Source organism: Carcharodon carcharias, chromosome 4 (assembly GCF_017639515.1).
Source record: "Carcharodon carcharias isolate sCarCar2 chromosome 4, sCarCar2.pri, whole genome shotgun sequence".
Taxonomy (NCBI): domain Eukaryota; kingdom Metazoa; phylum Chordata; class Chondrichthyes; order Lamniformes; family Lamnidae; genus Carcharodon; species Carcharodon carcharias.
Genome location: NC_054470.1, coordinates 157,475,251 through 157,499,998, shown reverse-complemented (window position 1 = coordinate 157,499,998; position 24,748 = coordinate 157,475,251). Strand labels below are relative to the sequence as shown.

General features: G+C 43.4%; 1 protein-coding gene across 3 annotated transcripts in view; it reads left to right on the top strand.

Moving 5' to 3' along the window:
- gfm2 (GTP dependent ribosome recycling factor mitochondrial 2) overlaps nucleotides 1-24,748 on the top strand; it is a 60,522-nt gene that overhangs the window by 6,933 nt on the left and 28,841 nt on the right. For all 3 annotated transcript variants that reach the window (XM_041186853.1, XM_041186852.1, XM_041186854.1), the window contains exons 3-11: nucleotides 6,575-6,679; nucleotides 7,112-7,199; nucleotides 8,583-8,628; nucleotides 9,214-9,311; nucleotides 12,891-13,016; nucleotides 16,158-16,246; nucleotides 18,123-18,211; nucleotides 20,567-20,627; nucleotides 23,381-23,569. In XM_041186853.1, coding sequence (XP_041042787.1) covers nucleotides 6,617-6,679; nucleotides 7,112-7,199; nucleotides 8,583-8,628; nucleotides 9,214-9,311; nucleotides 12,891-13,016; nucleotides 16,158-16,246; nucleotides 18,123-18,211; nucleotides 20,567-20,627; nucleotides 23,381-23,569 — 849 coding nt within the window. In that variant the 5' untranslated portion in view covers nucleotides 6,575-6,616. The remainder of the gene's footprint in view (nucleotides 1-6,574; nucleotides 6,680-7,111; nucleotides 7,200-8,582; nucleotides 8,629-9,213; nucleotides 9,312-12,890; nucleotides 13,017-16,157; nucleotides 16,247-18,122; nucleotides 18,212-20,566; nucleotides 20,628-23,380; nucleotides 23,570-24,748) is intronic.

Here is a 24,748-nt window from a genome sequence, read left to right as displayed (position 1 = left end):
ATGTCTGCATTAATGGTAGAAGACTTAGAAAACTTCCCAAAGATACTTGATAATCAAGAGGTGATAGGGGGATGAACTTAAAGCAATCAAGATCGCCAGGCACTAGGAAAAGTATTAAACATAAAGGCTGACAAGTCCCCAGGACCTGATGGCCTACGTCCAAGGTTCTTAAAAGAAGTGATGGCATGAATAGTAGATGCATTGGTTATAATCTTCCAAAATTCCTTAGATTCTGGAATGGTCCCAGCAGATTGGAAAATTGCTAATGTAACACCTTTATTCAAAAAAGGGGGTAGACAGAAAGCAGGAAGCTATAGGCCAGTTAGCCTAACATCTATCATATGGAAAGTGCTTGAATCCATTATTAAAGAGGTTATAGCAGGATACTTAGAAAATCACAATGTGATCAGGCGGAGTAAACATGGCTTTATGAAAGGGAAATCATGTTAACTAATCCATTAGAGGTTTTTGATGAAGTAACATTCAAGATGGATAAAGGGGAACCAGTAGATGTGGTGTCCAAAAGACATTTGATAAGGCACCACATCAAAGGTTACTATACAAGATAAAAAGAACATGGTGTAGGGGGATAAAACATTGATTAGCTAATGGAAAAAACAGGGTGGGGATAAATGAAACATTTTTGGAGTGTTCAGGTGTAACTAGTGGTGCGCCACAGGGATCAGTGCTGTGTCCTCAACTTTTTAAAATCTATATGAATGACTTGGATGAAGGAACTGAATGTATGGTAGCTAAATTCGTCGATGACACCAAGAGAGGTAAGAAAGTTGTCAAGAGGAGGAAGAGGAACTGCAAAGGAATATAGACAGGTTAAGTGAGTAGGCAAAAATTTGGCAAATGGAGTATAACGTGGGTAAATGTAAACTTCTTCATTTTGGCAGGGAGAATAGAAAAGCAGCATACAATTTAAATGGAGAAACATTGCAGAACTTGGTGGTACAAAGGCATCCGAGTATCCTGGTACACGAATCACATAAAGTTAGTGTGCAGGTACAGCAAGTGATTAGGAAGGTGAATGGAATGTTGGCTTATATTGCAAGTAGGAAGGTTTTACTGCACATCTGGAGTAAGTGTACAGGTTTGGTCTCCTTATTTGAAAAAAAGATACAACTGCTTTAGAAGAGGTTCAGAGAAGGTTTACTTGACTCATTCCTGGGATGAAGGGCTTATCCTATAGGCTGGGCCTATACCCATTGGAGTTTAGAAGGATGAGAGGTGATTTTATTGAAACATATTGGCCAGAATTTTCATGACGGTGTGTGGGGGCAGGTCCCGCATGATGATGCATAAAATGACATGCGGTGATGTCGGGTGCGCTATGATCTCCGATGTGTGTCTGCCATTAATTAATGGGCCAGTTAAGGCTCTTGAGCCATTAATAGACGACGATTTCTCGGAGCCCGTGCAATCTTCAGATCATTGCACCAGGCGCAATGGGCAAGCGGGTAGGCCACATTTTTATAAACTTCATAAACAGGCGAGATAAGAGGGGTGATTGGGGTCGTGAGCGGTTTTTGGTAGACATTTAATGTTTAAACTTACTCCTACTTGCCTGTGTGAACAGGCCAACTTCAAATCTCTTCAGAGCTGCTTGGACAGGAATAACAGGCTTTAGGTCAGGTCTCTGGAGTAAACATTATTTTTGGAGACTTGCTGATTTCAGGAAGCCTTCCCTTACCCTGGGAATGGGAGTTGTGCTCTCCACTGGAGGCACCTCCTCTGAGGAGGAGGGGAGGGCCAGAAGGGGGAGGAGGCCAGGAGACCATATTCAGCCTCCCTGGGAGCCACTTTTGGGAGGACAGGCGCAGGCACAAGGGGCGTAGGACCAACAGGAAGTGCAAGGTGAAAGGGGCCATAGAAGACGCCACTATCCTGCTGCCAGGGTTTACAGGCAGCGATGCAGCAACCTCAAGATGTCTGAGGTGCAGTGCCGAAGGAGGCTCCGTCTCTCAAGGGAGACAGTAACCTCCATTTGTCAGATGATAGGCCCTGAGATCTGTGCCAACTGTGTGGGTGGGCACCCCATGCCAGAGGCGTTGAATGTCATGGCTGCCCTCAAATTCTATGCCTCCAGCTCTTTCCAGGGGTCAATGGGTGATCTATGTGGAGCCTCCCAGTCAGCTGCCCATACTTGTATCAAGTAGCTAACAGACGCTCTGTTCAGGCATGCATTGACTTTCATTCACTACCGCTGGGATGAGGCCAGCCAGACAGAGCGAGCCAGAGGCGTTGCAACAATTGCTGGGTTCCTCCGCATCCAGGGTGCAATCGACTGCACACATGTGGCCATCAAGGTGCCAGCAGGTGAGCCAGGTATCTTTGTCAACAGGAAGGGCTTCCACTCCATGAACGTGCAGATAGTGTGTGATCACAGGATGCTGATTCTACAAGTCTGTGCAAGGTACCCAGGCAGCTCCCATGACGCCTACATCCTCAGACACTCCCCGGTGCCGAGGCTCTTCAGTGTTCCAGCCTGGCTGGATGGATGGCTGCTGGGCAACAAGGGCTCTCACCTCAAAAGGTGGCTCATGATGCCCCCTCTGCCATCCAAGAACAGAGGCTGAGCAGAGGTACAATAGGAGCCATGCCTGCACAAGGGCTATGGTAGAGAGAACCATCGGTCTTCTCAAGATGCGCTTCCAATGCCTGGACTGTTCAGGTGGCGCACTGCAATACCCTCCAGATCGTGTGTCACTGATTGTGGAGGGTGCAGCATGCAACCACTATCTGGCGCTGGAAAGGGGGGACGCAGTGGAGGAAGAAGATGTAGACGCAGATGTTCTGGTTGCACACGATGAGTCCAGTAGTGAGGACAAGCACGCTCAGGATAACGTTGAAGGGTTAGACGCCGACCCGGGCAAGCTCCAGGGAGGCAGGGACACCTGGGAAGCTTTAATCCAATGCTCCTTCAGCTAGCCCACCGCAGATGGACCTCCAACACATGCCAGGGCTGCCGACTCCATACTCGATACCTGAGAGCAACATCTGCCTGGTTAGGAACATTAACTATGTGCCTTGTCAATAAAGCTCAATGACAAACAAGTCACTCACAATATCATGTGTTCCCGTCCACCTGCAGAAGTAAGGAATCACCCTGAGCCATGCTCACATTTGAGGCATTTAATGAATGTAAAATATAAAACAGAAAAAAAACTTAATTCAAAGGTGTTGAGCTGCACACCAAATTATAATCAACTAAGACCGGGGCAACATAAAACCATCAGTGAGAAGCCCGTGGTGTGCCTAAGGTGCCTTAAGCTTACGTTTTTGGGTGCTACGTCTAGGCGCTCCCCCCTTGCTGGCACTGGCATTGGAGACAGCCTGCTCGCTCTGTTGTCCTGTTGTCCTTAATGACCTTGGCGGGTGTCCTCTAGCCCGTGGAGCCTGCGATGGTCGGAGCCACAGCTGGCATCTCCCCAGTCGCTGCAGCCTCATCGAATCCCACGGTCACTGGCAGAGGGGCTGAGGAGCTGCTGCCCTTATCCGGAGCGCCCTAAGAGGACCCCGCAGAGATAACAGGCAACTCGTGCGCCGACGTGAGGTCGCTTCAGTCCTCCCTGCTCACCATTGATGGACGGGCACCTAGCTGGGAAACTGGATGCCCAATCCATCTCCCACACTGGCACTGACCAGCTGAGGCCAATGCTGCTTTCAGGGGTTGCAAGACCGAGCTCAACCCCAGGAAGCCCTGATTGTTCTCCTGGAGGAGTGTCTCCATGAGAGTCGCCACTCTCTCCATGGAGGAAGCATTGCGCTTGGCCACGAGGGTCAATGAATTGCTGATCTCCAGCACGGGCACCATGCCACACAATGCCTCATGTATCTCCGCCAGATCCTTCTGCAGACCCTGCTGGACTTTCAGCGTCTGCTGCCTCAGGGACGACTCCAGAGACACATCATCAGCCATCGACCAAGCATGTTCCTGGTCTCCTGCAGTCCTCTGACTGCTGGCGCCATGGGCACTTTCTGTCTTCACCTGCACCTTAAATGAGTGTGAAGTGCCCTCACCACTGTGCCTCGGGACACTAGCCGATGATCTAATCCCCACCAAGATGCTTGTATCTGCGCTGGTGCCTGCCTGGCTGAGTTGGTCTGACGCTGGTGCTTGTAATTCATCCGGGCCCTCAGGTGTTAGTGGTGGCCCTTCTGCCTCCTCCTCCCGGCCCTGCTCCAGTGAGGCTGAAAGGAAGAACAAGAACATTTGATTAATTGAAGTGGAGACAATGTCAATGTGAATGCCTGGCCCCTGGATCAGTATGCGCTCCTGCTTCCATTATCAATGGAAAACCCATGTTGGAAGCTTAAATCATTAAACATTCAACAGTGGAATGGTTGCAAGGACAGACGTGATGACCTCCCCCGGCGCCCCAGCCTCACCGCTACCGGTGGAGCTGGGCGCATGGCATCTCTCCAGCTCCAGAGCCTCCTGCTGGTATCTGGTTATAATCGTCAACTGTGCCTGGCCTCCGCCAGTCCGCATCTGCTCTGTGTTATTGTGTGCGGTCTTCTCCTGAAAAGGAGAGAGGAGCATTGATTAGTCCACCCTGTACCTGGATTCCCATCGCATCCCTGCCACTCCAACCTGAGTGAAACATTGCAGGGCTCATGTGGATTGTGACCCTGGACCCTGGACTCCAAGCAGCCAGGGCTGATCCCCTTGCCCAGATGCTGCCATCATCACATTTGCCACCCACACTGTATGACCTTCCAAAGCAAGGAAGCACAAGCATGTGGAACGCCCAGGGCAGCAGATGGATGGGTGCCCCCGCCACCTGGAAGTTCCCATCCCAGTCAGTCAGCAGCCTGACTCTGACATGTTTTGGAGTTCCAGCACTGCACCTAGGTGCAGATCCTTGAGGTCGCCCCCAAAACAGTGCTGTGGGTGTAAGTCTACCACATGCAACGGATACAGAATCTAGCCCAGCACAACCCTCTCAGGGTGAACTAGGCTTGGGCAATAAATACTGGCCTACCCAGCGAAGGCCACTTACCAAGAATGATTCAATGCAGTAACTACATTTAGAGTTTGGGGGGGCAGCCGGGGAGGATGGGGGGGGACACCTAATTGTTTTGATAAGTGGCCCATGCCAACACGGGACTCACCCTTCCCAATCGCAAGAGGTTGTTGAAGCGCTTGCGGCACTGAACCCAGGTGCATTGCACTACAAAGTGCGCGCTGACCCTTTCTGCCACCTCCTCCCAGGCATATTTGGTCATGTGTGGGGGGCCTCCTCCTCCTCGACACGAGGATTTCACGCCGTGCTGCCACCTCCTTGAGGAGGGCAGCAAGGCACTTGTCTGAGAAGTGAGGGTCACAGTACCCCTCCAACCTGCCCTCCTGCCTGGCCTGATCACCAGCAGTGCTCTCGGGAGCCCTTCTGCTGGCCATGGTTGACAGCCTTTGGAAGGCTGCCTGCACACCCTTTAAACAGGCCGCCGGCTCGCCATTGGACCCGGCAGTCATTGCAGTCCCACTGCCGCCCGCCCACTCCTGCTGTCTTCGGGAGCCATGTTTCACGCTGGACAGGCCTTAATTGGCCTGCCTGCATAAAATGGCGGCACGAAGCTGATCACAGGCGGCGATCGGCTCTGAGCCCACTCCCAATCGGCCCGCCCACCCGACAGAGAGAAAATTCCCCCCATAAGATCTAGAGGTCACTTAATAGGGTGAATACCTGAAGGATGTTTGCTCTTGAGGGGGAGACTAAAACATAGCTTAAGAATGAGAGGTCTCCCTTTTAAGACAGAGATGAGGAGAAATGTTTTCTCTCAGATGGTCATTAGTCTGTGGAATTCTCTTCCCCAGAAAATAGTGGAGGCTGAGTCTTTAAATTTATTCAAGGCTGAGTTAGATTTTTGTTTGGCAAGGGTTATAGGATGCAGACAGCAAAGTGGATCTGAGACCACAACCAGATCAGCCATGATCATATTGAATGGCAGAGCAGGCTTAAAGGGCCTAATGGCCTACTCCTGTACCTCAGACCCCTAAGATATCAGATATCATCCCAGATCTCGCTAGATCCTTCAGCTATTTTGTAAACTGATTTAATTACCTGATTAGTGATATGATACCTTCCTTGGCTACTGCAGAATTTTCACATCTAATTTTAAGCATAATGGGGAGAGTCTGTTGTAACAAAGCTTAGATATAAACTTGTGGCAGAAGCTGGTGATCGGTTGAGACACTTCAATTTTGATTCTGCCTAATGATGGGCTGGTTTACCATATGAAGAATAGAACATATTTGCTATATTTGAAATGTGATATTTGTGGGTTATTTCACTGTCTGGGATACTGAAGTTGGTTCAGTTTTTCTGCGTATATTTAGGCTGACTTGTCAGTGGAATAGTACACCAGCATTTCCATTTTCAAGAAGAGGAAATTGAAAAATATTAAACAAACCCTTTAAAACTGAGATAAGTCTCCCTGCAGTCGATTTGAAATGTGACTTGTTTTCCCAAATAATTTGCTCCCTGCAACAAAATTCAGTGTTATGATATTGAAAGTCACTGTTGAATACACATCAGATAATGAGTGCTCTTTCCTCTTGCAGATTTCTTTTGCATGAAGATTTTGACCAATAACAAAGAGGGTAATGAAGCGATTTGTGATGGAACTGCTGCTAATTGGGATTCGTTCGCCCAGTGCACATCATGTGGTGAAGATCAACATTTTAAATTGATATAAAAACTTTTACAATAATGCGTATGCTATCTTTGAATCACTAAATTTACAGTATCAGAACGGCCTATTCAGCCTGCCATGCCTTTGCAACTCTTCATCTATAGCTATATGCACTAATTTTTCATCCCTTTTCTTAACCTTCTAAATGTGTATTTCTTGTTAATTTGAAATATTCTGCTACTATCTTGATGTTTACAACTAGCATTCAATTGGAAATGGCCCCAGACACAGAGCAACCTCCCAATACTCAATGTTGAAGTGCCATTATGTCCATTTGAAGTAGTTGCAAGCTTTGATAGTTTTAAAATTTTATAAACGTGTTTAGCTAGGAAAATTAGTCACTGTGAGGCAAGCATACCCTCACTTACAGCCAGCATTAAGCTAATCGATTGTTCTGTACTTTCAGTGCCCTCCATGCTGCTATTTCAGGGTTTCTCATAACAGCAGAAGGAATGTAAAAGGTATTTTGAACAGGAGGTACAGCTCTCTCCCAGGTAAGTTCATACATAATTGCCACAGAGCAAAAGAGGATGGCACATGCATGGTTGTAATTTGGTCACAAGGTCAATTAGATGAAGAAAACCCTTTAGCCTACGTTATCTTAGAATAACTACTCTACCATCATTCCAATACAGCACCTAGCTCGTTCTTAAATTAATTCTGTCTTGGCCTCAACCAGCACTCCTGGCAGCCAGTTTCAGCAGTTGTTCACCCTCTCCATCAGGATATGCTTTCTGATTGTAAGAAAAGTAGGATTTTTGCCTTTTTACATGTATATTACATGTTTAATAATTAGGATGATGAGAAGCTTATAGGAATGAAGGGACCTTAGAATGTATGTCCACACATCACTGTAGGTAGTGGGACAGGTCGATAAAGTGGTTAAGAAGGCATATGATCTGTGATTCTGTGAATAGTTTCCTTTATTAGCTGAGGCATAGAGTATAAGGGCAGGGAGGTTATGCTGGAACTGTATAGGAAAGATTGGATAGGTTGTGGTTGTTTTCTTTGGAATAATGGAGGCTGAGGGGAGATTTAACTGTGGTAACAGCCCTAACAGCACTGTGGGTGTACCTGCACCACATGGACTGCAGCAATTCAAGAAGGCAGCTCATCACCACCTTCTCAAGGGCAACTAGGGATGGGCAATAAATGCTGGCCCAGCCAGCGAAGCCCATATCCCATGAATGAATAAAAAAAAAGGTATATAAAGTTCAGAGGGGCTTAGAGTGGATAAGAAGGGCCCATTTCCCTTAGTTGAGAAATCAATGACTACAGGGCATCAATTTAAAATAATTGGTTGAAGGATTAGAGGTGAATTGAGAGTTTTTCACTCCATGGTGGTCAGGGTCTGGAACTCACCACCTGAAGGGTGGAAGAGGCAGAAACAATCTCATTGCATTTAAAAAATAATTGGATATGTACTTGAAGCATTGTAACCTACAGCACAACAGGTGGGAGGTGGAATTAGTTTGGATATCTCTTTATCGACCAGCACAGGCAGAATGGGCTGAATGCCTCCTTCCTTGCTATAAATTTCCTGTTTCTATATTTCTTGTGGATGTGTCTTTTAGAAGTGCAGCAGAATTTTACAGCACAGAGGGAGGTCAAGTGGTAGTCTAACATTTCTAAAATTTATTTCTGTGAATTGTGTTATTTTGGAATAGCTATTCGTGAAGCATGCTTTTTCTGGTGAGTTCCGCCATTTTGTGTTTAATTTTAGATCACAGTAAATTGTCAGTAGTCCAGTCTTCTTAACAGGATTGAATGGTTAAGCTGACTTTTTTCTGTACTAACCCAGGATACTTATATCCTGTTTTGCTTAAGGTGTGCTTAAAAGCTGAAAAATATAAATTCTGATTTCCATTTCTTTCTAGGTGAGATTAAGTCTTTGCGTACCATTATCAATCCAGACATCTCTAAGTAAGTATGGACCCATTCAGCAATGAGTACATGAAAATAGTTAATGTAAATGTCTATATAATATAAATTAACAGAAATCCTTCGTTTATTTATAGAGTAAATTATATTTTTTCAGCAGTTTGTTCACAGGCACCATTATTCCTCTCTCAACATTACGAATTATATACATTTGTGCATGGAGAAACCAAACTATTGATGCTGTTGTTTTTCACCACACAAGGGCTGCTCTTTTACTCTCTTCCAGCTTGTCTGCTGATTTTAATTGTGGTCCTGTTTTCATTCTCACTAGTCCTGATAAGGATTGCTCAGATTTCTTGAGGCAGCAGTTTTCAAGCTCCTTGCAGTTATTCATGATGCATGCTTAAATTCCAGTTTTGTTTACAACTTGTGGTCCGTGATGGCCACTTTATAGGTTTCTCCATTGATCAAATCTACAGAAGAAAACAATAGTGCCTTTTAATGACTGCGTATATTAAAAGCAATTTCCATTTAGGGCATTTGTCACTAAGGATTTTTAAAGGTAATAAATTTTGTATGAAACAGTGTAGTTTATCCTTATTTCAAAAAAAAAATCTGTATTAACAGAATACGGAACATTGGGATCATGGCTCATATTGATGCAGGAAAAACCACAACCACAGAGAGGATGCTTTACTATGCAGGGTACACGAGGGCACTTGGAGGTAAGGATACACTCACTCTCCTGCTGAAACCTCATCTCGTTGTGATACAATCTAATACCTACTTTAAGAAGTTCATTGAAGATAAGCAATGAGAATATTTCATAACGTATAGAATCTGAAATATTATACTGAATATTCTGTTGTGTATGATTCAGTTGCACACGCTGGCTATTTAGTTAGCTGACTGTTCCAGAATTCAGGAAATTTTGGAAGATCACAACCAACTATCTCTGCAGCCACCTCTCCTTGAACACCAGAGTATAGGTCATCAGGTCCAGGGGATTTATTGGCTTGTTAGTCCCTCATTCAGCCTACCCGCCACATGGCCAAAAAAGCAATAAAATAAAGGCTATCCTGACTAACTCTACAACATGCATAAATATGGTAGATGCATGAAAATAGTTTATACAGCAGTAATATCATAGGGTTCAGCGATTTTATTTATTTGGCTGTTGTACTTGGGAATTATGGCATTATTTAATCCCCACAGTGAATGTGTTGCTGTAATCCTTCCTGAGTTTCACCTGTTCTCAATGTTCTCCCATATTGTAAAAAGCTCCATCCAGTGTCCTAGCCAGGGACAGATGAAATCTGCCTGTGGAGAGAAATTAGAACCATAGAAAAGCTACAGTGCAGAAAGAGGCCATCCAGCCCATCGTGTCTGCGCCGGCCCCATAAAAAGAGAAAAAAGAAGGTAGCCGCTCATTTTTAATCATACTTTCTAGCACCTGGTCCGTAGCCTTGCAGGTTACAGCACTTCAAGTGCATATCCAGCTACCTTTTAAATGGTTGAGTGTTTCAGTCTCAACCATCAATTTAGCCAGTGAATTCCAGATGCCCACCACCCTGTGGGTGAAAAGGTTTTTCCTCATGTCCCCTCTAATCGTTCTACCAATTACCTTAAATGTATGTCCCCTGGTAATTGACCCCTCAGCTAGGGGAAACAGGTCTTTCCTGTCTATTCTATCCAGGCCCCTCATAATTTTGTACATATCAGTTAAGTCACCCCTCAGCTTCCTCTGTTCAGGAAAACAACCCTAGTCTAACCAATTTTCCTTCATAGCTGCAACTTTCAAACCCTGGCAATATTCTAGTAAATCTCCTCAGCACCCTGTATGTCCTTCCTATAATGTGACAACCAGAAATGTATACAAAATTGCAGCTGTGGATTAACCAGCATTTTATACAGTCCCAGCATTACATCCCAACTTTTATATTCAGTGCCTCATCCAATAAAGGAATGCATTCCAAATGCTTTCTTTACAACCTTAGCAACCTGTCCTGCCACCTTCGGGAACCTTTGGACATGCATTCCAAGGTCTCTCACTTCCTCAACCTCTGTCAATATCCTTCCATTTATTGAGTATTCCCTTGCTTTGTTTGCCCTCCCCAAATGCATTACCTCACATTTCTCTGGATTGAATTCCATTTGCCATTTTTCCACCCACTCAACCAAACCATTGTTATCATCCTGGAGACAACATCGATCCTCTTCATTATCAACTACGTGGTCAATTTTTGTGTCAACTGCAAATTTCCCAATCATGCCTCCCACACTTAAGTCCAAATCGTTAATATATACGACAAACTAAGGCTAAAAGTGTTGAAAGTGGGGAATTTTGGAACGTATGCTTGCAGACCCTTCATCTCTTGAATGTATTTAATAGTCGTTTTGTGCTGAACTGCCGTGACCGTTCTATTAGATTATCCAATAAGTAGTCAAATTGTACATACCAGGAAGATTCAATGCTCACTCTGCGCTGAATTAACACATCTCAGCCAGGATGGAGTTTTGTATTGGAATTAGCCTTAAGACAGCTGTTTAGAAGCGGGGGGGTGGGGGGATAGATTATGATTTATGATCCTCGCTGCTGCCTAGTAATCTCCAATAAATATAAATACATGTGGCTGTCATGTAAGAACAGGATTGGGCTTGGCAGTGATTGTTCCACCTACCTAGCAATAAAATAGCCAGTCAAATCTTAGCATCAAACCAAATAGGTTAATAATATCGATTTGAACAACACTAAGGCCAACAGACTTCATAAAACTGTAGCTCAGCAAAGGAATCAATGCTTTCAGAGGGGGAAAACTAGCAAAAAATGTCTTACTGGCTGGAGTTTGTTAAATGTGAAAATTCTATGATGTCAGACCCACTTTAATTTCTGTGCAAGTAATTAAACTAATGATTTATAATCACAGGCTAGAACAGTGCACAACATTAGCAGTGGATGTCAGAGAAAAGTCCTAATTCCAGGAAAGATATGACTTGAAAATAGCATTAAATTATAAATGTAAAATAAATGGTTTATATGCTTAATCTTTACCTATTTTTAAAAAAATTCATTTGTGGGATGTGAGCTTCGCTGGTTAGGCCAGCATTTGTTGCCTTAATTAGCCTTGAGAAGGTGGTGATGAGCTGCCGCCTTGAACCGCAGCATTTCACATGGTGCAGGTACACTCACAGTGCTATTAGAGAGGGAATTCCAGGTTTCTAACCCAGCAACAATGAAGGTCCTAGTGAAGGTCCAAATGAACGGTTCCAAGTCTGGATGGTGTGTGGAGGGGAACTTGCAGCTGGTGGTGTTCCCATGCCTCTGCTGCCCTTGTTCTTCTAGGTGGTAGAGGTCATGGGTTTGGAACGTGCTGTCAAAGGGGGCTAGGTGACTTGCTGCAGTACAACTTGTATATAGCATATACTGCTGCTACTGTGAGTCGGTGTTGGAGGAAGTGAATGTTAAGATGTTGGATGGGCTGCTGATCAAGACAGCTGCTTTGTCTTGACTGTATTGAGCTTCTTGAGTGTTATTGGAGCTGCATTCATCCAGATAAGTGGAGAGTATTCCATCAGATTCCTGACTTGTGCCTTGTAGGTGTTGGATAAGCTTTGGGGAGACACGAGGTGAGTTACTCGCTGCAGAACTCCCAGCCTCTGACTGACTCTTATAGTCACATTATGGATGGTCCAGTTAGGTTCCTGGTCAATTATAACATCCAGGCTGTTGATAGTGGGGGTTCAGTGATGGTAATGCCACTGAATGGCAAGGAAAGATAATTAGATTCACTCTTGTTGGAAATGATCATTGTTTGCCATTTCTATGGCACGAATGTTACTTGCTACTTATCAACCCAAGCCTGAATGTTGTCCAGATCTTGCTGCATAGGGGCCCAGACTGCTTCATGATGTCCTTTTTGGGTAAACTATCTGACACGGCTGGCAGGTGACATGATTCTAGGCTATTGCTCATGTTGCAGTAAAGCAGCTGTGAAAATGTGCAGAGTGCATCAGGTGACTCCTCCTTCACTTTACTAATACCTGTCCACAGCATCTCTCCTCTAACTGTATGATTAAACTTAGAAAGTCAGTTAAATTGGAATATGGGTACAAGCTCACGGCCTGCCAGTCCTGGCAGAGTGTGCTGCAGCACTGTACCCGTCTATTCATACAATTGTAGGGTTTTTAAAGAAACTTTTTGGAGTTATGGATGAGATTTCATATTACATACACTGTAATGTAATTGTGAATTGGGCTCCCATTGTGAAAATACCACAGCACAGAATATTGTACTTTTTACTTAGATGTTGATGATGGAGACACAGTGACTGATTTTATGGCGCAAGAACGTGAACGTGGGATTACCATCCAGTCTGCTGCTGTCACTTTCGACTGGAAAACCCATCGGGTCAATTTAATAGATACACCAGGTAGGTAACCAGAAGCTGGGACACTCAGCCACATGTGATTGAGTCACTGGGGGTTCTAGATAAGAGAGAGTTTGGTTCTTGTGGATTAATAGCCAATACTTTTTCAAAATACTGGCAAATTGTGATTCAGATTGTTTTAAACTGCCACAAATACTTGGTTTTTGCATTTGAAATGCCCTCAACTCTAATAATTACATACCCAATTTTAATTATGGTACTGCCACGTGCATGGAACTGGGAAGTATTAACTTATTGAACAGACGAATATCGGAATTTGGAGCCGAAGTAGACCATTTGGCCCCTGAAACCTGCTCTGCCATTCAGTAGGATCATGGCTGATCTTATTGTGAGCTCAACACGATTTTCCTTTCTAACCCCATACCCTTTGCTCCCCTTGTTAGTCAAGAATCTATCTACCTCTGCCTTAAAAATATTCAATAACCCTGCCTCCACCATTCTCTGAGGAAAAGAGCTCTACAGACTCATGACCCTCTGAAAGAAAAAAAAAATTATCCTCATCTCCATCTCAAATGGAAACCCCTTATTTTTAAACTGTGTCCCCTAGCTCTAGTCTATCCCACAAAGGGAAACATCCTTTCAGCATCCACCCTGTCAAGTCCCCTCAGGATCTTATATGATTCAACAAGATCATCTCTCATTCTTCTAAACTCCAGTGGATACAGGCACCATCTGTCTAACATTTCCTCATGAAATGATGCCTCCCATTCCCAGGTATCAGTCTAGTGAACCCTTTCTGAACTGCTTATAATAGTTATGTCCTTTCTTAAATAAGGAGACCAAAACTGTACACAGTGCCCTAGATGTGATCGCATTAATACTCTATACAACTGTAGCGAAACATCCCTATTTTTGTTGCAAGGGAAATAGAACATAAATAACAAGATTCCATTTGCTTTCCTAATCGCTTGCTGCACCCGCATACTTATATTTTGTGATTCATGGACCAGGCCACCCAGATCACTCTGTACCTCAGAGCTCTGTAATCTCTCCCCTTTTAATTATGCTGCTTTTTTATTCTTCCTGCCAAAGTGGACAAGTTCACATTTTCCCAAGTTATACTCCATCTGCCACATTTTTGCCCACTCACTTAACCTAGCTATATCCCTTGGCAGACTCCTTTCGTCCTCTTCACAATTTACTTCCCTACATTTTTTGGTGTCATCAGCAAATTTAGCAACAGTACATTTGATCCCTTCATCCAAGTCATTAATATAGATTGTAAATGGTTCCGACCCCAGCACTGATCCCTGTGAAAATCCATTTGTTACAGCTTGCCAACACAAAAATGACCCATTTATGTCTACTCTCTGTTTCCTGCTAACCGACCCTCTATTCATGCTAATTGGCTCTATTTTAAAATCAATGGCCCTGGCCTCCATGCTCCCCAGTGTCTGATTTGAGAGGTACCCCAAAGATGCACTGGGGAATCCCTCTGGATAAGGGTTTGCACGGCAATTGTACAGAAGTGCACACTTCCTCTGGACAATTGCGCAGTGCTGGGTACCATCAGAAAATGCAGTTTAAATCGCAAACTTTGGAAGGTTCTGCCGGGGTTATACCAATTGTTACTCAGAAAAAGTTAGATGAATTAAAACCTCTTCTAACTTCTGAGTAACTATTGTAAAGACCCAGACTGATCCCCCTGAACTCTGATGACCCTCGAGCTCAGACACCATCTCTCCCGGAACTCCCAACAGGCCCCACCTGAACACCCGGATCTTCACCAAGTACCTTGCCACGGAACACTTTGGGATGACTTGTAATAGTGAAAGGCATTAAATAAATGCAGAAACACAAGTGTCCGACATGCTTGCTAATTATAAATGTCTGAACTGAATGAAATGCAATTTTTGTGGGTTACAAAGGGAATCGTTACCTTTGCAGGGTGAAATTGATTCTGTTCAATCTGCTTCATTTATATACCTGAGAGAGAGAGACATATAATAGGACTTCCATTATCTGCCTGTCAGTGGAAAATGGAAACTGGTAATTGGAACTTCACCACAAATCACAAGACATGGAAACAAATCATATATAATATGAACATCAATGAAGTCAATTATTCCCAGGTGTGAGGTTAATTTGGAGTGCAGATAGTGGAGGTTCTTTCATTACAAGTACATAGTGTGGAAGGCCCTGGTACCTGTAACTCTTTCGAGTACAAACACGTTTCCATCTGTTTCAGATAAAGTTACATTGTTTCATAGTTTGCCATTGTGAGATTTGAACTCTTGATCTTAGGGTTACAAACCCAGTACCATAACCACTTGGCTAGTGCAGATAGTGGAGATTGCAGGCACATTAAGACACGTTTAAGGATTTGTACCTGATGATTGGAATAGCCCGCTCTGTATTAGAATCAATAGAGGTCTACAGCATAGAAAAAGGCCCTTCAGCCCATTGAGTCTGTGCCAGTCAAACAAGTACCTAACTATTCTAATCCCATTTTTCAGCACCAGGCCTACAGCCTTGTATGCCATGGCAAGTGCACATCCAAATACTTCTTAAATGTTATGAGGGTTTCTGCCTCTAGCACCCTTTCAGGTGTTGAGTTCCAGATTCCCACCACCTTTTGGGTGAAAAAATTCTTCCTCACATCCCCTCTAAACCTCCTGCCCCTTGCCTTAAATCTATGACCCCTGGTTATTGATCCTGTCACCAAGGGGAAAAGCTCCTTCCTATCTACCCTATCTATGCCCCTCATAATTTTATACACCTCAATCATGTCCCCCCACAATCTCCTCTGCTCCAGGGAAAATAACCCCAGTCTATCCAATCTCTCCTCGTGACTAAAACTCTCCAGCCCAGTCAACGTCCTGGTAAATCCCCTCTGCACTCTCTCAAGTGCAATCACATCCTTCCTATAATGCGGATTCCAGAACAGCACGCAATACTGTAGCTGTGGCCTAACCAGCGTTTTATACAGTTCCAGCATAACCTCCCTGCTCTTATATTCTATGCCTGAGAAAGGGGATAAAGAAATATGAGGTGGAAGGGGGTCAACTGGGTTCATCTGATACTTTATAAAAAAAAAACTTCAGTTAACTTTCATGTGCTCAGTGAATCATGCCCTATGCATCTAAGCTAAATTTCACTTCAGTGAATCCTGCACTTTGCCAGGTCACGTGGATTTCACGGTTGAAGTTGAACGCTCTTTACGTGTACTTGATGGAGCAGTGGCAGTGTTTGATGCTTCAGCTGGTGTGGAGGTGAGCAAGATTTTCTTAAAGCAAGTGTCACCTTGAGCATGCCTTTCTAAAAGTTGCTACTTATTTGTATCTATTCCTTATTGTCTTAATTTTCAATCTTGCATTCCCATCTTGAAAGCAGCAGTTCAGGTTACTGTCCATGAAAGCTGGCAAGCTTTGTATCTTCTGAGTGGCGAGCCTTAAAACTGAACACTGAGATCAGCAGGTTATTTCATTGTATACAAACTCAGTGACTCTCCACTCAGCAGTCAATCAATCACATATACTTTCCAGCAGGAATTGACAGCTAGAATTCAGCTTATCCCAGGGCACTGAGGGTTATTATTAAAGCCTTGCCACCCTTATGGCTGATATCTGCTAATTGAGTCCCTTACCACAAAATGGTCCTGAAATTATACCATCTGACAAATCCTCAAGATGCTTGTCAAAAATTCCTCTCTGTTATTTTGGTGGAGCTGCTGACTTACATTAAGATAAATGGGTAAAGTGTCGATCAACATAATTTGGCAAACTAACTCGGAAGTGGTGTGAGCTGGATATTGAGTTGAACTTGGCACAGAGGTGAAGTGCTTGATGTAACAAATCATGGGGCCATTGGTTCAGCTTGGGGATTCCATCACCGTTGAGTTCCTGATTGCTGCTCTATCCTTGTGGAGAAATCAGCAAGTGGATGCTATATGCTGCCCCAATCGGAAGAACAAAGTTAGCTGGGGACTCCGCCTCCTGTCTGCCACTGACATTCTAGTGGGCGGATTTGGAATAGTATTGCAAAGAACTGGGTTCAGTCCTGCTGTCCTTGCTTATGAATGGCACAGGAAGACCAATTAGGAAAAAAGGGGACAAATAGCTTATTTTTAAAAATTGTGTTGCTCTCTCTCTCTTACATAAAAAACAAAAAATATTTCAAAATGTAGCATCAAATTGGATATTAATCTATTTTCCTTGGAATCTTTGACCACCCTTGTCCCACCTCCCCCCCACCTTAAACCAGCTTACATTTCACCTCTCTTCTATTTTTACTTAGTTTTGTTGAAGGGTCATTCGGACTCAACGTTAACTGTGTTCCTCTCCGCAGATGCTGCCAGACCTGCTGAGTTTTTCCAGATATTTTTGGTTCCATTTCAATTGTCCCCACTTAACGTGATCTCAGACAATCACCTTTACAATGCATAGAAGGGAGGGCCAGTTGAGCTTGCAAGTTCAGCCATGTTCCACAGAGGGGCAAGTACAACACTGGACACTAATATGAACATTCCACAAAGAGTGAACAAAAAATACAACATTGTTTCTTTCACAATCAAAGAAATGTCCCTGTAAACATCAATGTATGCCAACTCTGAGGCGTACATTCAGCTCTCTGACTAAGCTCGCCTCAACAAATAATGATAATGGACACAGGAATAAAGTGAAACCAATGTAATGTGAAATATTTACAAATTAAATTTAATTTTGAAAAACACCCTTTGTGCTCTCAAGTCTTATGATAATGGCAATTGAGTTGGGCAGGAAGGTTTTGGCTGTGATACAGTCTCCCTGTTTGTCCAGGAAGCTGTTTTATTGCCCACCTGTAGGTGTGGCATTGTCAGCTCACAGCAGGTTTCACCCCTGACAAGCAACCCCCACTGCTGAATTTGCATGTATTTCCCAGGCACGCTGCCTGCACTTAGAATTTTAATTGGAATCATGTGGAAAATGGGAAAAAGAAATTGGAAATGGCGCACACTTCTGAGTATGCCTTAGGCAATGGCATGCTGCTGACAAAATTACCCCCCCCCCCCACCATAGTCTCCTAAAGGGTGATCTTTCATGTTAAACATACTGCACCTTAAACACTTGATCTTCCCTTAGCACACACTGATATCATTTGTTTTTTTAGGCACAAACCCTGACTGTGTGGCGACAGGCAGATAAACATCACATTCCTCGTATATGCTTCTTAAACAAGATGGATAAATCCAGAGCCAGGTAACAAATGCAACATCCACCGTGAGAAAATGATGTCTTTCCCTATTTATTATCACGATGATTGTCAGTGTTGGGGAACGGGAACACATTCTTGCTTGGGTGCTCACTCATCTTGCCCAGATAGCTTTGTCATAAACTGCATATAATCCAAAATTGCCTCTAACCTGTTGCAACAACATGCCTCAGTCCCAATCTCAACTTTAAAGCGTTAAATGACTAGGAGGCACCTGGACCAAATGGATATACATTAAAATCCTCAACAATTTGAGAAAAACAGAGGAAGTTCTGGTTAATATTTTTAAAATATATTTTTTAATAAAGGCCTGAGATAAGGCGGAATTTCTTCACTCAGAAAGTAATGAATCTTTGGAATTCTACCCCAGAGGGCTGTGGAAGCTCAGACATTGCGTAGGTTTGAGACAGAGATTGACAGATTTTTCGATATTAAGGGCGACAAGGGATATGGGGACAGTGCAGGAAAACGGCATTGAGGTAGAAAATCAGCCATGATCTAGTTGAATGGTGGAGCAGGCTCAAGGGGCTAAATGGCCCACTCCTGCTCCTATTTCCTATGTTTCTAAATACAGTCTGTGCTTATGGACTGGAGGATAAAAAGAGAAGGAGACCCTAATGGGGGATTATAAACTAATTTAGCATTAGCACTGGGCAAAATACTGAGGAGCGTTATTTGGGATGCAATTAAAATTCACTGAAGCAGTACGTGAGAAGTAGTCACTATAGATAGTAGTTTTAAAAGCCAGGGATTGAGTTTCCTGGAGGTTGCGCCTGAGATTTGAGCATTCCTGGGTTGTAAGGTTCAGGAAGAAAAATGAGCACCACATTAATACTGCAGAAGGTGTAGCAAAAGAGGATATTCCCAGCTACCTATCCTCCCGCGCACTCCGTTTCCCCCCCCCACACCCCCCCACACACAAACAACCTTCTAATTTCCCAGTGACAACATTCACTGGGCACTCAAATGCAGAAATGCTCTGAAAAAGCTATTACTGTGGCCTGTCTTTGAGGCCACCTTGACTGGAGGGTCTGCAGCAATACTCGAAACAGCCTGAAGATTTGAAGTTTGGTGTAGTTTGTATCTATTGCCCCTTTTATTATGCGCAAGTGTGCTGATCCTAATCAATGATCTGGGAGAGGGGGCCTTAGGAAGTCGCCCTAATGTGTACTATCTTGAACATAGGATAGAATCAAGTAGCAAAGAGGTAGCTATTTCACTCATTGTGCCTGTACCAGTTCTTTGAAAGAGTTATCCTATTAGTTCCTCACCCCTGCCCTTTCCCCATAACCCTTTTTTAAAAATTCTTTCACGTGATGTGGGCGTTGCTGGCTGGGCCAGCATTTATTGCGCATCCCTAATTGTCCTTGAGAATGTGGTGGTGGGCTGCCTTCTTGAATTGCTGCAGTCTATGTGGTGTATATACAACCACAGTGCTGTTAGGAGGGAGTTCCAGGACTTTGGCCCAGTGACAGTGAAGCACCCTGTAAAATGAACCCTGTACAATGTTTTCCTTTCAAGTTCCATTTCTCATTTGAGAGTTATTACTGAATCTGCTTCAACAGCCTTTTCAGACAAAGCATTCCAGACCATAACAACACACTGAATAAAAATGCTTCTCCTTCTCTCCCAGCTGGCTTTTTTTTGGCAGTTATCTTAAACCTGTGTTTCTGGTCACCTATCCTCTTGCCAGTGGAAATGGTTTCTCTCTATCTGCTTTATCGAATCCTCTCATAATTTGGAGCACCCTCTATTAAATCTCCCCTTAACTGTCTCTGCTCTAAAGAGAGCAGCCCCAGCTTCTCTTATTTCTCCACACAATTAAACTTCCTCATCTGTGGTACATATAGCAGAATTCTTTTGATCACTAAATCTGAGAGTATTGGCTGTTGAGTGAACACTATTTAATTTTAATTTTCAGAATTCATTTAGTTCTGATGACAGGTCCATACTGGAAACATCAACTTGTCCGCTCCCTCCCCATTGAGGTTCTAACCAAACTGATTGGGCAGAATTTTATGGCAGCGGGATTTTACGTTCCCGCTGAAGTCAGTGGGTTTGATAATGACTCGCCGCATTTTACAGCCCCGTCCCTGACAAAACAGGGCCGTAAAATTCTGCCCATTGTTTCTGGCATCTTCTGCTTTTGTTTCAGTTTCCAGTGTATTTTGCTTGATGAGAACTTTCATTTTATTCTAATTCTTGAAGAATGCCTTTGTTCTGGATGATTTTCCAACATGTATTTGGGCAGTCCTAACTAAACATATTTTTGCTTGTGGTCGATTGGTTGGATTTGAAGTTTTGTTAGAAGAGGTAAATATTATTATCTTTTTGATCTGCAGTTTTTCTTACTCCATTGAAAGCATTAAACAGAAGCTGAAAGTGAAGCCACTTCTGCTGCAGGTATGTTTTACCTTCAAAATGTAAAATGAAATGTGCTTTTTGAACATGTCTATGAAAAGAATATCATATTTGTAATATTTTCATAAGTAATGAAGAATGCCTTGCTTATTCCAGGGGTTTTAGAGTAGTGTTACTTTCAGCTTTTTTCCTAATTCCTTGCTTTTATTTCTTAAGTTTCGACTTCTCGATTCCACGTGTCCATCTGCTTTTGTGTCCGAGGATGGATGAATTATGCTGTAAGCTAGTGATACTAATGCAGCTTGCTCTATAATTACTACAGGGATCACTCTGGAAGTTGTGGAATTCCACTGTTTTTCTGAGTTTCCGCACGCCTCAAGTTAAACGTCTTGTAAATCTTGTAAAACAGTTTGTCTATAATATGGACAGAAACACAGGAATGACAATGAAAACCAATAAATACTGGGCAGAATTTGCTGTCTGTCGGGCGGGTGGGCGGGCCTGACCCAATCGCAGGCGGGCGCGGAGCTGATTGCCGCCAGCGAGCGGGGCCACACCGCCATTTTACGTGGGTGGGCCAATTAAGGCCCACCCAGCATGACATCCACTGGGAAGTGCAATGCGCTCCCTGTGCGGGCAGGGGGGAATCCCCGAAATCGAGAGTGTGTTCTTTCGCACATGCACACGAAGGAGCACACATCTCCCTGAGGCTAAATGCAGCCTCAGGGAGATTGCCTCGACTTTTAAAACTATTAAAAATAGAGAAAAGAAAAATCCCTTACATGTCCCCTCATGTGACAATGTCACATGAGGTGGGACATGTTCATAATTTACAGAACAACTTTATTACAATTTTTAAAACGCTACCTGAAACACCATCCCGCCGCTAGATGAGGTTTCATGTTTTCTCTATTTGCCGCCGGGGTTCCTGGCCGACCAGCCAACCTTAAGGATGGACGGGCAGGTCCTTTAATTGGTTAATTGATACTGTCAATGGCCTTAAGTAGCCATTGACAGGTCAGCGGGCTCACAGCTGAATTTGCTGCGTCCCCACCTTCCTGAAAATTTAAATGGGGCGGGGTGATGTTGGGGGTTCCGCCCGATGTCATCCCACCCCATTTTATACGTCGGCGAGTGGGCCCCGCCCCTGCTCGCCGATGGCAAAATTCTGCCCATTGTGTTCTGAACTGCCCTATGGCTAAGATCTTGTAGTTTCATCTCTAAATCTTTATGCTGAGGTCCCACATTTTGCAGGGTTGTGGGGTGGGGGGAGGGGGGTGGTTGTAGTGGGGAGGTTGACTTTGAACTGTCGCTGTCATTTCCCCTCTGAAAATAACTGCAGCTTCTGGATGTTGAATTTGCAGTCTGTTACTCAGAGTTGTGACTTAGGCTGCATTGTGGAGGGTGCCACCTCACCATGTGCTGGCAATCATTAAATCATTAGTGAGAATTTCAACGTTTTTGCACCTACATTGCCATTATCCCTTAAAAAGTGACAGCTTGTTCAATCAGGTGTACCTGAGTTTTTAATGGTGATGTGATTAAGATTAATAATATTTGATGAAAAACAGAACTGGCCCTGAAAAAGTAACTTAGATTCATGGGGACTGTTGAATGATTAATTAGTAGATTTTTTAAAGTAAGCTTTTTAAATAATTAGAAGAAGATTCAGAATATTTTAGCTTCTATCTTCACCCCATGTCTTATGTCCCAAATTTTAATTTCATTCTATGTATTAAAAAAAAAAGGATTTTATTATGTTTCCTGTTTGTGTGGTTTGTGAAAATCCTTTAATGTGAATGGCTGCTTGGAAGGCATCACTGCAGTTCCATGTTGTGAATGCCCAGTAAAGATCGCTGCAATTGCAGTCCCACTGCATGGTAATAGAACGAAGCTCTCGCCAGAATCTCTCTCAGTGAGAATTTGCTCAGCAGCAAGCACCCTTGCTTCACCATTGACAGCAACATTTAGGTCATTATTTGCATTGCATTTTCTAAAATGTTCCACAATATTTTTGATTTTTAATAGTTAATTAGCTTATTTGAGGAAAAATATAATCTTCACTTTAACAGAAATTTCCATTTTTTTAACATTGTGATAATTAATTGGTATTGAAGCAATTAATTGGTACAGCATTATAAACCACAAGATGCAAGATGCGTGCTTTCAGAGCTTAACTTCCAAATATTCCATTTATGATTGTTTTGTTCCAGCTGTTTGTCCCCATTTGACTTTCAGCATACTGAAGGTTTATCACACTAATATTTAGGTCTTCTCTTCAGGTCGTGTCTAAATAACGGCTAATGTGATAAACCCTGAATTAATTTATTTTCATATACTGTGCAATATCTAGATTGTATCATTAGGATTTTGGACAGAATAAATAGAAATTATAATGTTGCTTAAATTCATCAGCATCATTAGATGAATAGGGTAGATTTTTAAATAGCAGTAAATCAGTCTGCTTGGAGTACACCAATCTGGAGCCTTGTTTTTCGTTTCTTCATCCATTAACTAAATGGAGCAATATCAAGCAGGTTCTTTGAGAGGTTTATACTGCAAACTACCTGATTATTTGATACATGCTGTGCACAGTGAATCCAGTACATTGACTGCAAAGCCAGGAAAATCCATCTTCATGTGGAATGCTTCCCATTTACCCTTTGATCAAAATGTAGTTTAACTTTGATTTAAAACTACCTGGTCGCAAATCATTGTGTCAGATCTGATTTATGACTGATTATTGTGATATATTTTATATTGTTTCCTTACAGTATTTATTTCATTAATTCCAGCTGCCAATTGGAACTGGGAAGACCTTTAATGGCGTAGTTGACCTTGTCACAAATGAAAAAGTTCTTTGGTGCCCAAAGCCCGTTGATGATGATGATGGCACAGTCTTCAGCCGAGATCCTTTAATACCAACTGACGGGCATGAACTTTTAAAAGAAGCCAGAGATGCGAGATATGCCCTCATAGAACAAGTAAAGTTTCCAAAGTAAATGCTTGAGGCATTTAATAATCTATATCATGGGCTGAATTTTGCAGGAGAGCATGTATTACTTGCCCCCATACCCTCCCTCCCTCACTATTAGAAAACACTGCCCTCATCATTATTACATTGCAGGTGGCCTTAACAGGCAGAGACTGGTACTTCTGCCCCTTAGTGGAAGGAAGTCCTGCCCTTGAGCTGCCAGTCAATCTGATTGGCCAGCAGCTTTTGCAGTCACAGCAGTGCCAGAACTCAGCAGTGGGTGCTGCTGGTCCTGCAAGCAGGCCCACGAGGAAGATTAATGGCGCCCGGACCCAGCTAAGTCCAGGGCTTTTTGAGTGGGGAGCAATCAGGCACCCTAAGGAGAGATTCAAGGCAGATGGGGAGGGGATTTTGAGACCAGGCAGGGAATACAATGTACAGGAATGATCTTGGAGGTATGCCCCTGATGGGCACAGGGCACACTTAAATGATGTACCCCTCCATCTCACATTTCCACCAACTTTGGTCACAAAATCGCCTTGCATGCCTTCCACTGCCCAGCATATAATAGCAGCGGAGGTGGATTGAGGTTGTTAAGTGGCCCTTAATTGGCTACTTAACAACCTCAATAGGCCCAAGGGCTAGTGTGTGCCATACTCAACCCCCGTAACTCCGTATTATGGGGACCAGGTCAAGGTTGGGCGGGAAGGCGGTGGGCTACCCACCTGTCATATTTTCCATACCAACACCCCCTCCACCAAAATCACACCCAGCAGGGGGGCCATAAAATACAGCCCCATACCTATATGTAAGAATAACTGATGAATGTGTATTCTGGATGTTTAATTCACTCTAAGATTTTATGAGGTTACGCTAAGGCATTAGCAAATAGTTTCTGCGATGCTCACAACAAATTTCAGCACTATTTTCAAACAAGGGAAGAAATTTGATTTTACTGAGGTAATGCGACATTCTATAACGTACTTGCAAGAATCCAAGCTGTTAAAAGATATATAGGAATGTAGGACAGAAAAAGACCGATCTACTCTAGAAAGTCAGTTGGTGAAGGATAGAGCTGAAGCCAATCTTTACACACTTCTCCATTTATAGAATTATATATTACAAGCATACACCTCCTAACCCAACAACCACAGTTTAAGTCTCATCTATTTACAGGGGCTGAAATTTT